The 12,402-nt window shown below is 52.6% G+C and overlaps 1 protein-coding gene across 6 annotated transcripts; it reads right to left on the reverse strand.

Annotated features, from left to right (window-relative positions):
- Positions 1-4,466: 4,466 nt before the first annotated feature.
- Znf205 (zinc finger protein 205) lies at positions 4,467-11,978 on the reverse strand. Of its 6 annotated transcripts, none has more exons than XM_028853947.2 (7): positions 11,852-11,978; positions 11,170-11,306; positions 9,146-9,356; positions 8,842-8,933; positions 8,226-8,346; positions 5,989-6,096; positions 4,467-5,754 (listed from the first exon to the last, which is right to left on the reverse strand). In XM_028853947.2, exons 2-7 carry the CDS (start codon positions 11,224-11,226, stop codon positions 4,694-4,696), a joined length of 1,650 nt encoding a protein of 549 aa, XP_028709780.1. In that variant the 5' UTR covers positions 11,227-11,306; positions 11,852-11,978; the 3' UTR covers positions 4,467-4,693. The 6 variants fall into 6 exon arrangements, with proteins under 6 accessions (XP_028709780.1, XP_028709779.1, XP_037056721.1 ...); XM_028853946.2 differs by having other exon boundaries at positions 11,170-11,229; positions 11,368-11,978; XM_037200826.1 differs by lacking the exon at positions 8,842-8,933.
- Positions 11,979-12,402: the final 424 nt, after the last annotated feature.

Below are 12,402 nucleotides of genomic sequence, written 5' to 3' on the forward strand. Positions count from 1 at the left end.
CTGGCCTGGAACTCACAGAGATCCACCTGCCTCAGCCTCTCACTGTTGGGATTAAAGGTGTGCGCCACATGCCCAGCCACTTTATTATTTTTCCAATATGTTATGTTTTAATGACTATATGGTTATTTTACTTGGCATCACCTGTGAGCTGGTTTTGAAGCAATCTATAGATTAGTATGCCAGCTAGCTGACGACTGATCTTTCCCCTCCTTTGAGGTGACTCCACCAAGAGTAGACAGACTTTGTTCTATTCCAACTGGTGTTGCTGGGTAGTCTGTCTGTACAGCGATACAGGAAATGAGAACACTGGCTGCTTTCCCAGAGGACCCAGGTTCAATTCTCAGCACCCACACATCAGCTTACAACTGCCTGTAACTCCAGTTCCAGGGCTCTGACGCCTCTTCTGGTCTCCTCGGCACCAGGCATGCACGTGGTGTAGAAATGCATAAAGACAAATATTCATACACATAAAAAATAAATGCTGCGGGGTTTGGTGGCACACACCTTTGATCCCAACACTGGGGAGGCAGAGGCAGGTGGATCTCTGTGAATTCAAGGCCAGCCTGGTCTACATAGTGAATTCCAGGACAGCTAGGACTATGTAAAGAGACCCTGTCTCCAAAAAGAAGGAAGGAAGGAAAGATGGAAGGAAGGAGAGAGTGAGAGGGAGACAGAGACAGAGAGAGGAGGAAAACTCCACACTTAATAAACTTCAAAAATTTGAGCCGGGCAGTGGTGGCACAGGCCTTTAATCCCAGCACTCCAGAGGCAGAGGCAGGTGGATCTCCATGAGTCTGAGGCCAGCCTGGTCTACAGAGTGAGTTTCAGGACAGGCTCTAAAGCTACGCAGAGAAACCCTGTCTCAAAAAAACAAAAACAACAACAAACCAAAAAAAAATATTTTTTTGGTTGTTTTCAAGACAACTTTCTCTGTGTAGCCTTGCCAGTCCTGGAACTCACACGGTAGACCAGGCTGGCCTCAAACTCAAAGGTCTGCCTCACTCTGCTTCCCAAGTGCTGGTATTAAAGGCACGTGCCGCCAACATTGAGCAAATAAACGAATATTTCTATAATCAGTTGTTTTTACTATGCCGAAAAGTTTACTATGTTTTTATATGCCAGACTTTAATATGAATATACACATGCAGCATTAAACACAAACTGCGAAGACAAAATTTAAAATATATCTGAATCAAAATAGTAAATAAATAAAAGCTGGGCCTAGTGTATGTTCCCACAATCCCATCACATGAAAGGCAGAGGTAAGCGATCCCTGCAAGTTCTAGTCCATCTTGGTCTGTTTCTCCACAGCGAGTTTCAGGTAAGCCAGGGCCACAGCCCTGCAAGCCCGGGCGAGGAAAGGCAGCTGACAGAGGGAGTCAGTGAACACAGTCTGGTTCCTCTGAGGGCCGAACCTGGAGACCCGAAACCAGGACCATTTCCGAACAGTGACCTGGAACCGTTGCCCGGACAACCGCGAGGCTTGGAGCGCGGCAGAGAAAGTCGGCGGTGATTGGCTGGTTTTTCTCGCGCCCATCTCCCTGGCAACTGACTGGCTGAGGACAGGAGGAGGGTGGGGCCTCTGGTGTGGAAAAAACTGGTCAGACTCCCGATCTATTGCCCGCCAAGAGCTCCGGGGAGCCAGCGTCCTAGTCCAGAGCTGTGTCCACCGACCTCCACCTCCACCCAGCTAAGACCACTCTTCGCCAGGACCCTGAACCATGGCGCGGGAAGCTCAGAAGGAAATGTGTTCGCTCTGTCCTCGCCAGCGCTCTCTCTCAGCAGCTCACTAGTAGACTAGACAGACAGACGTTCAGCTGTGGCCATGTGCCCTCCGACATCAAGACCCTCCTCAGGCGTCCTATCCTTTCATGACACCCCACCACCCAAGTCATCAGTTCCTTTCGAGTCCCACAGTACTAACACTTCATTTTATTTGTTGCTTGTTAAATATTTTCAAGGCGCCCCTCTCTTCTGAACGTACTCTTGTGTAATCTGTCCCAGTGGGACATCCCCAACGCACCATGCACACAGCCTGAGGAACTGAAATCACAGTCCACAATACCCATCGTGCTAGTGAGTCAGCACGCTAAGGTCCCGCGAATTTTAACAAGTCTTTGCAAGCAGTCCTTCGCCCTCATTAAAGTGTTCTTGGAAAGAAGCCCGTCACAGGTGAGAGCCCCCTCAGCCCCTCACACTGAGCCACACAGAGAAATTCCATTGCTGGCTGAGTGGCATTGGTCAGGTGCAGACAAGATGGAGGTAGCAGTCTGTCTTCCTGGCCTCTTTGATAAATAACCATCTAGCTACGCACGGTAGAGCACATCGGTAATTCCAGCATTTGTGAGGCAGAGCCAGTATGACCAGTGGTTAGAGTCATCCTTTACTGAGTTCCAGGCCAACTTCAGCTCCCTGAGATCCTGTCTAAATAAAACTTTTTGTTTGTTCAAGACAGGGTTTCTCTGTGTAGCTCTGGTTGTCCTGAAACTTGCTCTGTAGACCAGGCTAGCCTTGAACTCAGAGATCTGCCTACTTCTGCCTCCTGAGCATGTTCCAGGATAGCCAGGGCTATACAATTTGTCTAAATAAATAAACAAACAAACAAAAAAAAACAAAACAAAAAACCAAAAACACAGCAACAACCCTTCCAGACCCAATCTGCCACCGATTCCAGCCCTCTGGTTGTGTGACCTGTGATTCAGGGGCCGGAGAGGTGGTTCAGCGGAGACACACATGCAGGCAAAACACCAATGCACATAAAACAAACAAATTAAACCTAGGCAACAAACGCAGTCAGAGAGTAGAGGTAATTAATGTAGACAGTGCATACAGTGTATCTGCTGCCTCTGCTTCATGCCCGGCCAGCTATTGTTACTGTTGTCTGTATCCTAGTCAAGCTACAAAACTGTACCCCCTAGAAGCTTAGGCGCCACCCAGAGCTGCAGACAGAGAGTATGGTTCCCTGAGGCCTCTGATAGCAGAGCTGAATGTTCTCTTGGCAACTGAGCCACAGTGCAGGATCACAGGCTGGATCCTGGGTTTTAAAAGGAGCAAATGGGAATGGATGCTAGAGGTTAAAAATCAGAACTTTTGTTCAAATGGGAAGGTACAGCACATTATAAACGGCATACACCGAGGAGATGAGCGGCAGAGCTGGCAACAGCTGCGGAATGCAGAGGGGAGAGTGGTCCCTAGAGGAACCCTCGGTTTCCTGGCAGGCCCCAAGGTGAGCAGATGAAGAGGAGACGCCCACCAAACAGCCAGGAGCCTGAGGCAGCAGATTCGATGCTTCGGGGTCCCGATGTAAAAGCCAAAGGAGAGGCTAGGGCCCAGCGGGTGCCAAGTGCCCTTGGGACATGATGCCAGCGGATGGGACCCCTTTCCCTGGCTTCAGTTTCAGGAGTGACTGGCTGTCTTCCAGCTGGGAAACCTGAACTCAGAGCCTTTGCTTACAGACTTAATGGCCCCAAGATGGGCTGGGTGGTTTACACCCATAATCGGAGTAGGTAGAGGGTAGAGGCCAGGAACATCGGTTACAAAGCTTGTTCCAGGTTACATGAAACCAGGTCTCAGAAAACAAAACCAGGGTGACATGGCTCAGCAGGTAAAGATGCCTACTGCCGACCAAGCCTGACAACTTGAGTTCCATACCTGGGACCCACACTCTAAATGTTGTTCTCTGACTGACTTCCACCGATGTGCTGTGGCATGTGCGTGCCCACACATATACACATATATGAGAGACCCCCACCCCAGTTCCCCCTAAGGCCCGGAGAGCTGAGGAAAGGGACATCTTAAAATAGCCAGAACCAAGTCAGTTCCCATTTCCAGACAGGGTGAAGTCAGAAGTTTTAAAAGTACAAAATCAGACTGTCTGGTGGTAACTAACCACGAGACGCCCCCCTCCCCTGAGATAACAGGACCAGATTTTGGAAATGGGCTGTAAAACTCCTGACAGAGCAAAAAATAAGATAAAAGTCCAAACTCAGGAAAACTGGACCAATCAAGGGTGGACCCGTACTAACCCCCTCCTCTCTGAAGAATTCTGTGGTTTTTGCCTTCAAAAGCTAATCTCCCCAAGAAAGAGGAACTCTCCTCCCTGCCTCACTGCGCCGGGCACTGCGGACGAGGGTTCCTTGCTAGCTCATATTGCGCCAACAAGTAAACCTTGCTATTGCATTCTGGATATATCTGGTCTCCTGGTGGTCTCTTTGGGGGTCCTTATCTGGGCATAACAATATATAGATACCAACAACCGACAAAAGTAATTTTTTTAAAAAAAGGTCCCAATGTTCTGGAATAGGCCTTTGACAAAAGGGACCCTGACCCCAAGAGTCAGGGAAGAGAGGCTTCCAGGCCAAAAGAGGTGACTCAGGAATGCCTGAACGAGGACCCTGGTGGAACCAAGAGCTGCCGGACGGACGCTCAGAGATCGGCTCAAGCACCAGGCAGACTGAGCCACAGGCCACAGCTTGAAATCCAAGGCCTTTAATCGGCAGCTAGAGTGCTTGCCCTCTCCTCCCACGTCACCATGTCCCACCTGGTGCCAGCGCTGGACCCTTACAGCTCCCCGCCCTCATCCCGGTCCATCCCACTGGCTAGGACCCTGTATCTTCTTCCCAGGGCCCCAGCATCAGCGGGGACTGTCCCAGCTACCGTGGGTACTCTACTGCTCTCTGTCTCTCTGTGGCTTCTAAGTGGGAGCAGGTGGGGGTGCGGTGAGCGCCCCCGCTGCCGCTGCCGCCCCCAGCATGAGCATGGCCAAGGCCTTGGGCCCGGTGGTGTGGATCTTCTCGTGCCGGTGCAGGTTGGAGCGGCGGCTGAAGCTCTTGCCGCAGAGCGGGCAGGAGTAGGGCCGCACACCGCGGTGGGTGCGCTGGTGGGCGGTGAGGTGCGAGCTGTGGCTGAAGCTCTTGCCGCAGTCGAGGCAGTGGTAGGGTTTCTCGCCCGTGTGCGTGCGATTGTGCGCGATGAGGTTGGAGCGCTGGCTGAAGCACTTGCCGCACTCCGGGCACGCGTAGGGCTTGACGCCGGTGTGGGTGCGCTGGTGCGTGACCAGGGCGGAGCTCTGCGTGAAGCACTTGCCGCAGGCGGGGCACTTGTGCGGCTTGGCGCCCGTGTGAGTGCCCTGGTGTGTGACCAGGTCTGAGCGGCGGGTGAAGCGCTTGGCGCAGCGGTCGCACACATACGGCTTCTCACCGGTGTGGATGCGCTGGTGCTGGATCAGCGTGGAGTGGTGGCTGAAGCTCTTCCAACACGAGGGGCAGGTGTAGGGCTTCTCGCCCGTGTGGATGATCTGGTGCTGGATGAGGTGTGAGCTGCGGCCGAAGCGCTTGCCGCAGTCCGTGCACGTGTAGGGCTTCTCGCCCGTGTGAGTGCGCCGGTGCGTCACCAGGTGCGAGTGCCAGCTGAAGCCCTTGCCACACTGTTCGCACGTGTATGTCTTCCTGCCCGGCTCACCGTCCACAACAAGACCTTCCTCGCCACTTTCCAGGGCGCCCTTCTCCTCCTCGCTGCGTTTCCCTGGGCCGCAGTTCTCTGGGTTCTTGGGAGGATGTGTGTCGGGTGGGGAGGGCTTTGGCTGCCTGGCGTCCCCAGAGTCTCTGGCCATCTTTGCACCCGGGCCACTAGCCACTTGCTGACCACACTGTGGCTCTTCTCCTGGAGCGCATCTGGCCCTGGTCCTTAAGGGTTTCGTATCCTCTAGGGTTGCCAAGGCTAGGGTTGGTACCACCTTCCCCATTTCCACAATTCCTGTAAAAAGACAGGGTTGCCAGTTGAGACAAACTTCTGGAGAGCCCGAGGGATGGGCAGGCAGAGCTAAAAACCCGGGAGCTAGATTCTGGGAGACAGGAAAAGGGAAGAGGAAGCCAGAGGATCCCTCAAGACAAGAGCCACCCTCCAGCAGTAGAGGGAGGGGTCTGGAAACCCCGGCATCCACACCCACAAGGGGGAGCCCCAAACTAAGGCATACGCTAAGGCCCTCACCTGAACCAAGGCCTTTTCTCTCCTCAGCACCTGGTGGTCTGCTGGAACTTGCCACCTCGCCCTTCCCCTGAACTTGGGGGACCCAGAAAGGTGTGCTGAACGGAAACCCTGTCAAGAAAGAAAAGCTGTGCTTCTACCTAGTGGTAGAATCACTCCCAAACCACACTCCTCCCATGATCCCCCATCTCCAGCCCCACCTGACTGAACAGGGAAAAGGGGGAACAGGGGCCCTAGAAACCTGAGACAAGACAAATGGCACTCAAAAGTTCCTTTAGAGCCAGGCATGGATGGGAGGCTGGCGGAGGGTACTGAGCTCAAGGCCAGCCTAGACTACACAGTGAGACGGTCTCAATAAAAGTTAGTAAGCAAAATTTAAAAAATTCCAGGTTTGGTGGCACATTTGTGGAATTCCAGCACTTAGGAGGTGGAGGGAGGAAGATCAGAAGTTTAAGGTTATTCTCAGCTAGGCTGTGCTGAGACTCTGTCTCAAAACAAAACTTAAACAATGGATACATAAATACATGTATCCTTTCAGAAGGGCTGGAGTGTGGCTGGGGGTAGGGCGCTGGCCTGGCATGTGTGAGGCCCACCCCTAACACCACATGAAGTTCAGCAGATCGCTTTTCGTCACAGCTGCCAAGCAGGGGACAGCAGCAGGGACCGCAGAAGACCACCCGCTCCTGCATCTGCATTCAGGGGAACCGGGGATGGTGCAGAGGCCAAGCTCCAGAGGCTGGGACACTGATGTGCTGTGTCCCTGAGGAATTTGGTGTAGTCAGTAAGAGAAGAGGGCTGTGACTCTCACGCCACAATGGAGGACAGGAATTTGTTAGGTCATTGGTTAGAGCCTGACTGAGTCCCACGTTCCCTCTAACGTCCAAGGTTTGCTTGGACGTGTTGGTCTGGGCCCTGGGAGATGCTAAGAAAGGGTAGTAGGCAAACCTGGGCTAACTACAGGAGTGAGTGGTTGATATGCCCAGAATGGGTCTCAGGGCCATCATCCAATCATCAACAGAACTGCCAAGGCCATGGGGCCTGCCAGCTAAGCCTGTGTGAGGATCTAAGTTCTCAGCAACCACATTAAAAGCCAGACACAGTGGCAATGCTTGTAGTGCTAATGATGGGTAAGTGGATACCTGGAGCTCAATGGTTATAAAGCCTGAAATAAACTGGTGAATTTGAGACCAATGAAAGACCCTGTCTCAAAAACATCGAAGTGAGCTGGGCAGTGGTGATGCACCCTTTTAATCCCAGCACTCAGGAGGCAGAGACAGTCGGATCTTTAAGTTCAAAGCCAGCCTGGTCTACAGAGTGAGATCCAGGACAGCTAGGGCTACACAGAGAAACCCTGTCTTGAAAAAAATAAAAACAAAACAAAACACAGTGGACAGCACTGAAATAACAACATTCAAGGCTAACCTCTGGTCTCCCGGGGCCCCTCACCCCCCCCCCACTCCCACACACACACACTGCTTAGGTCCCGGATTCCACCTTAACTAATAAACTGGAAGTAGCTACACGATGGAGGACGACAATGAAGTGCTGAAGACATCATCAAATTCTGTCAAGATTGGTTTGGAACTGAGGAGTCAGAAGCCTGGACTGAGATGCAAGCACTCCCCAGCCCTGGAGGCACACGCTTGCCCCGCAGGTCCCTGAAGCAGCAGCAATACTTCTAGCTTCAGGACCCGAGAAGCGAGCTGATGGCCATCCAACCCGGAGCCTCCAGAGGAGCAGACACATCTAAAGCTGGGACTCTGAGAAGGACGCAGCTCGGGGATAACGCAGAGAAAGGAAAGACCAACACTGTGCGGTGCTGCGGCCACTGACCGCCATGGCTGCTGCGTCTTTTTAAATAGCCCTGCAGGCCTGGAACGCCACAGGTAAGCATCAATCCTCTAGCCTTTGCCTCCGCCTCCCAACTGCTGGGGTTACAGGTGAGAGCTACCACACCCAACACTCTGGCTGTTCAAACTCCAATCTGAGCTGATCAAATGGAGTTGGAAATTAATCCCTCCTATCCCGTTTCTAGAACTCAGCAGGCACCTGGCCTGTGGTCACTGTCCTAGGACGGATGCAGACATGGCCATCTGTGTGGAAGGTTCTGCAGAGCAGTGCTGTCCAGATAAAGAAGAGAGGAAAGGGAGAGGAGGTGAGGGTGGGTGGGCAGGCAATGACAGGGCAGCCTTCAACACTCCTGAGGCCACAGGCAGGCGCCATTGCAGATGAGCCCTTACCCAAAGCTAGCCCATTTTTCTCCTGTAGTACATCCCTGTAGAAATGTTGCTGTGTGTGGTCCAGCCTTCCCCACTCCTCCCGGGAGAGGTATAGAGCCACATCCTCAAAGGTCACCGGCATCTGAGACAACATGAAAACAACACTATTCAGGGTTTGCTGTGGACATGGTAAGAAAAAATGTCAACACCAGGCCTTCAAACCGCTGCCTCCACTGACCCCATCACTTGGATTAGATGGTTGGACAGAAGAGCCACCCAAGACTGGCCTTCTATGGGATGTGATGGTCAGGAGCAAGGCAGCATTTTAGGGTCCATGGGCACAGCTCAGGCCCCCACATGGTCTCCACCCTAAACTCATCTCTCAGAGGAGGATTCTCAATGACAGACCAGCCACTCTGCTCCCTCCTTCTCCACCAGCTGTACCAGGACTGCTGTGAGCCCAGGTCTTGGTGAGGGCTCCCAGCTGGCCCAAAAGCACTTTTGCAGAAGGTTCTGACTCGAGGCAGGGCGGGTCACAGGCTGAACCCATTACAGAAAAGACTGTACCATGTGAGGCCCAGGGAGAGTCCTGCCTCTGTCCTGGGGCAGGCGGGAGGGACCCTCAGAGGACACTCACCTGGGACCAGGCAGTGAGGAGGGCCGCGGCCACCTGACGTTCTCTGGTCCTTCCCCCTCGGGAAAGTACCGGAATCCAGGGTGAGGGAAGAGCTGCAGGAAGACAGGGTCCTCAGAGCAGCCAGCATCCTGGGCCACGATGCTCCGCCAGCGACCTCAGCCCTCACCCGATTCAACCCAGGAAGGCGGTCACCCACTCGAAGGCTGCCAGGAGGCAGAAGAAAATCTGGGGCCTCTACCTCCCTCAGTAAAACCCTCAACTCTCCCCAGAATGTCTCCCCGAGAAAAACACACCCTTCTCCTACCTCCGCCAGGCAGGAACAGGGCTTTCTCCTTAGAGCCAGGACTCCGGGGCATCCAGCCCTGTGTTCCTGGAGCTCTGTCCTCCAGTGATACCCCCTCAGGGTGTGGTTCTTCTGGCTCTGCCTTAAGATGTGTTGACTCCTGAGAGGCTGCCACGGCTGTCTCCTCCTGCCCAGAGAGCATGTCTCCACAGCACTGCCCATGACCTGGAACCTAGGGATCACACTCCCTATCAGCACTGGAGATCTGGTGGAGACAGCTGGCTAGTGGAATGCACACTCAAACATAAGGCACACTTTAGACCAGTGCTTCTCAACCTTCCTAATGCTGGGACCTTCATGATGTGACCCCCCAACCATACAATTATTTTTGTTGCTACTTCAAAACTGTAGTTTTCCTGCTGCTATAAATTGTAATGTAGCTGGGCGGCAGCGGCGCATGCCTTTAATCCCAGCACTCGGGAGACAGAGGCAGGCGGATCTCTGTGAGTTCGAGACCAGCCTGGGCTACAGAGCGAGATCCAGGAAAGGCACCAAAACTATACAGAGAAACCCTGCCTCAAAAAAAAAAAAAAAAAAACAAAAAAACAAAACAAAACAACAACAACAAAAAAAAACCACATAAAGTAAATATCTGATATGTGACCGCTGAGAAAGGGTAGTTCAACCCCAAAAGGGTCTTTGACCCACAGGTTGAGAACCGCTGTCTTAAAGGGTCGGCCTCTCTTTCTATCCAGGGCTCACTGCCAGCAAGGACAGGCAGTGGGTGGAAGATGCACAGTCCACATGAACAAGGCACCCTGGAAGCAGCTGGCACCTCTCCACGGAAGCCTCATACGACATAGAGCAGTGTAGACCACTATTTTTTAAAAATATATATATATATAAGAAAACTAAATCTAGTGGGTTATATAGCACCCCTCCAAATCCCTGTCAGGCATGAATGTAACTGTATTTGAAGTCAGGTATGGTGCCACAGCCTAGAATCCCAGGATTTGGGAGGTGGAAGCGGGAGGGTCAGGAGTTCAAGGATATCCTTGGCTACACAAACTGTTCCAGGCTAACCTGGAGACCTTGTCTAAAAACAAAACAAAACACACAAAGAACGGAGCCTTATTTGGAGAAAGGGTCTTTTACAGAGATAATTAAGTTAGCAATCTTGAAATTAAATCATTGGAATTTTAGGTTGGCCCTACACCCGTGATTTAGATCTTGATGAGAACAGAAGGTACAGTTAGGTCTGGTGGTGCCAACTCGGGAAGCTGAAGCAGGGGGATAGCAAGTTCAAGACCTCCCAGGGCTACTAAGAGGGTTCAAGGCCACACAAAAAACTTAGCAAATCGGTTTCAAAAATAAAATAAAAGTCAAAAGAGGATTTGAGATGTAGCTCAGTAGGAGACTGCTTATGGTATGTATGAGAAGTAGAGTTCAGTCCTTAGTCTCACACACACACACACACACACACACACACACACACCACACACACACACACCCACCCCACACACACACCCCCCCCACACACACACACCCCCACACACACCCCACACACTACACACACACACACACACACACACCCCACACACACACCACACACACACACACACACCCCACACACACACCACACACACACACACACACACACACACACACACACACACACACACGCACGCACGCATGCGCGCGCACACACCCCACACATGGGCAGGCAGCTGTTACAGGGAGAATTCGAACTCAGGGGTAAGCCATGAGGAGGCGTGGCCTAGGAGGAAGGGAGCGGGGAACAGAAGACCTCCCTACGTTCTGTGACTGCTATGCCCCTAACTAGACAGAGCAAAAGCACACTGTAAAGACTGCCTGGAAGCTATTTCCCATGATGCCGCTCTTCCCCCACACCCCTACCCAGTGCCCTCATCTGGAAGGCTCACTCCTGCAGTGACTCTCGCTCTTCCTTTTGTCCAGATATGAGTTTTGAAAATCCCCTCTGCTCCATTCCAAAGCATCCCACCCTCCCTAGGATCCCACCATACCTCATGGGTTTTCTCCTTGCTCTCAGCAGCCGGGATGCTTTTACTGTCTGCAGACATCTTCTATATCAGAGAGAGGAAGAACAGCAAATGATTCTCTCCCCTGCTCGTCAAGCCCCCTCCAGGTTTTTGCCAGGATCCTGGAAAAGAGGAAAGAAATCAGTATCTGGACCACCTCCGAAATGCTCCAGCACTCCTTACCTCTGACCAGAGTGCAAATGAAGTCTGCAGGACCCTGTGGAGCCCGTGCTGAATGATGTTTTCTGGTTTCTTTGAAAGGAATGGTATTGTCCCCTTTGTCACTGAAGCAAGAGCCTCAAATCTCAGTGAAGCCAGCTCAGGGAAAGTGAGGGCTAAGTCGGAATCAGGGTCCCTTGTCACGAGGCGCAGAAAGTTCTCAGAGAGCCCACAAAAGAGGTGCCAGTGCGGTGGTGCCTGCCGTGTGCCCCAGGTGGACACAGCCTCGCCTGGAACCCACGACTCAGCTGCCCGCTCTCAGCAGTTCTCTCGAAGCTGCGGCTTCCCCTCGGGGTCGTTCATCCTGGTCATGGTCCGGTGGGCCATGTCCTCACCTTCCCCATCCTGGGTTCAGCCCCCTCATTCTCTCCTGCCAGCCTGAAGCCCCTTCTGCAAGCTGACTGCACAAGCCGATTTCCAGGTGCTTTCCCAACCATCCCTTTCTCACCAAGGTAGAGGCAAAGGAGGCACCTGGGGTGCCGAGGAGCACCCCTCCAGGGGGTGAAGCGAGTCTTGGCAGCCAGAACTGAACGGGCCGGCAAGCCCGGTGGAGGCTGGGATTAGGGACAACAGGAAGTCCCTTCCAGATCCCATTCCCCATTCAGCTGCAGCTTTACAGCGTTCCCAGCTTCGAGGGTTCCGGTTCAGGGGGTCCCCAGCCTGCGCTGCACCTGTCTTGGCTTGGGAAATAGGGTCAGATCGATAGTTCTGGTTCACAATGATTACTCTACCCATCAGAGTCTATGATACAGAAAAACTGCAGATGCGCGGGGCGTTGGGGAGCACGCCTTTAATCCCAGAACTCGGGAGACAGAGGCAGGCGGATCTCTGGATCTCAGAGTTCCAGGCCAGCCTGGTCTACAGAGTGAGTTCTAGGACAGCCAGGGTACAAATAGAAACCCTGTCTCAAAAAACAAACAAACAAACAACAATAAAACAAAGACAAAAAACAGAAGATGCGTTTTTAGGCTAGAGTGGTTGGTGATTCAAAGATTGTGT

Source organism: Peromyscus leucopus, chromosome 8b (genome assembly GCF_004664715.2).
Source record: "Peromyscus leucopus breed LL Stock chromosome 8b, UCI_PerLeu_2.1, whole genome shotgun sequence".
Taxonomy (NCBI): Eukaryota; Metazoa; Chordata; class Mammalia; order Rodentia; family Cricetidae; genus Peromyscus; species Peromyscus leucopus.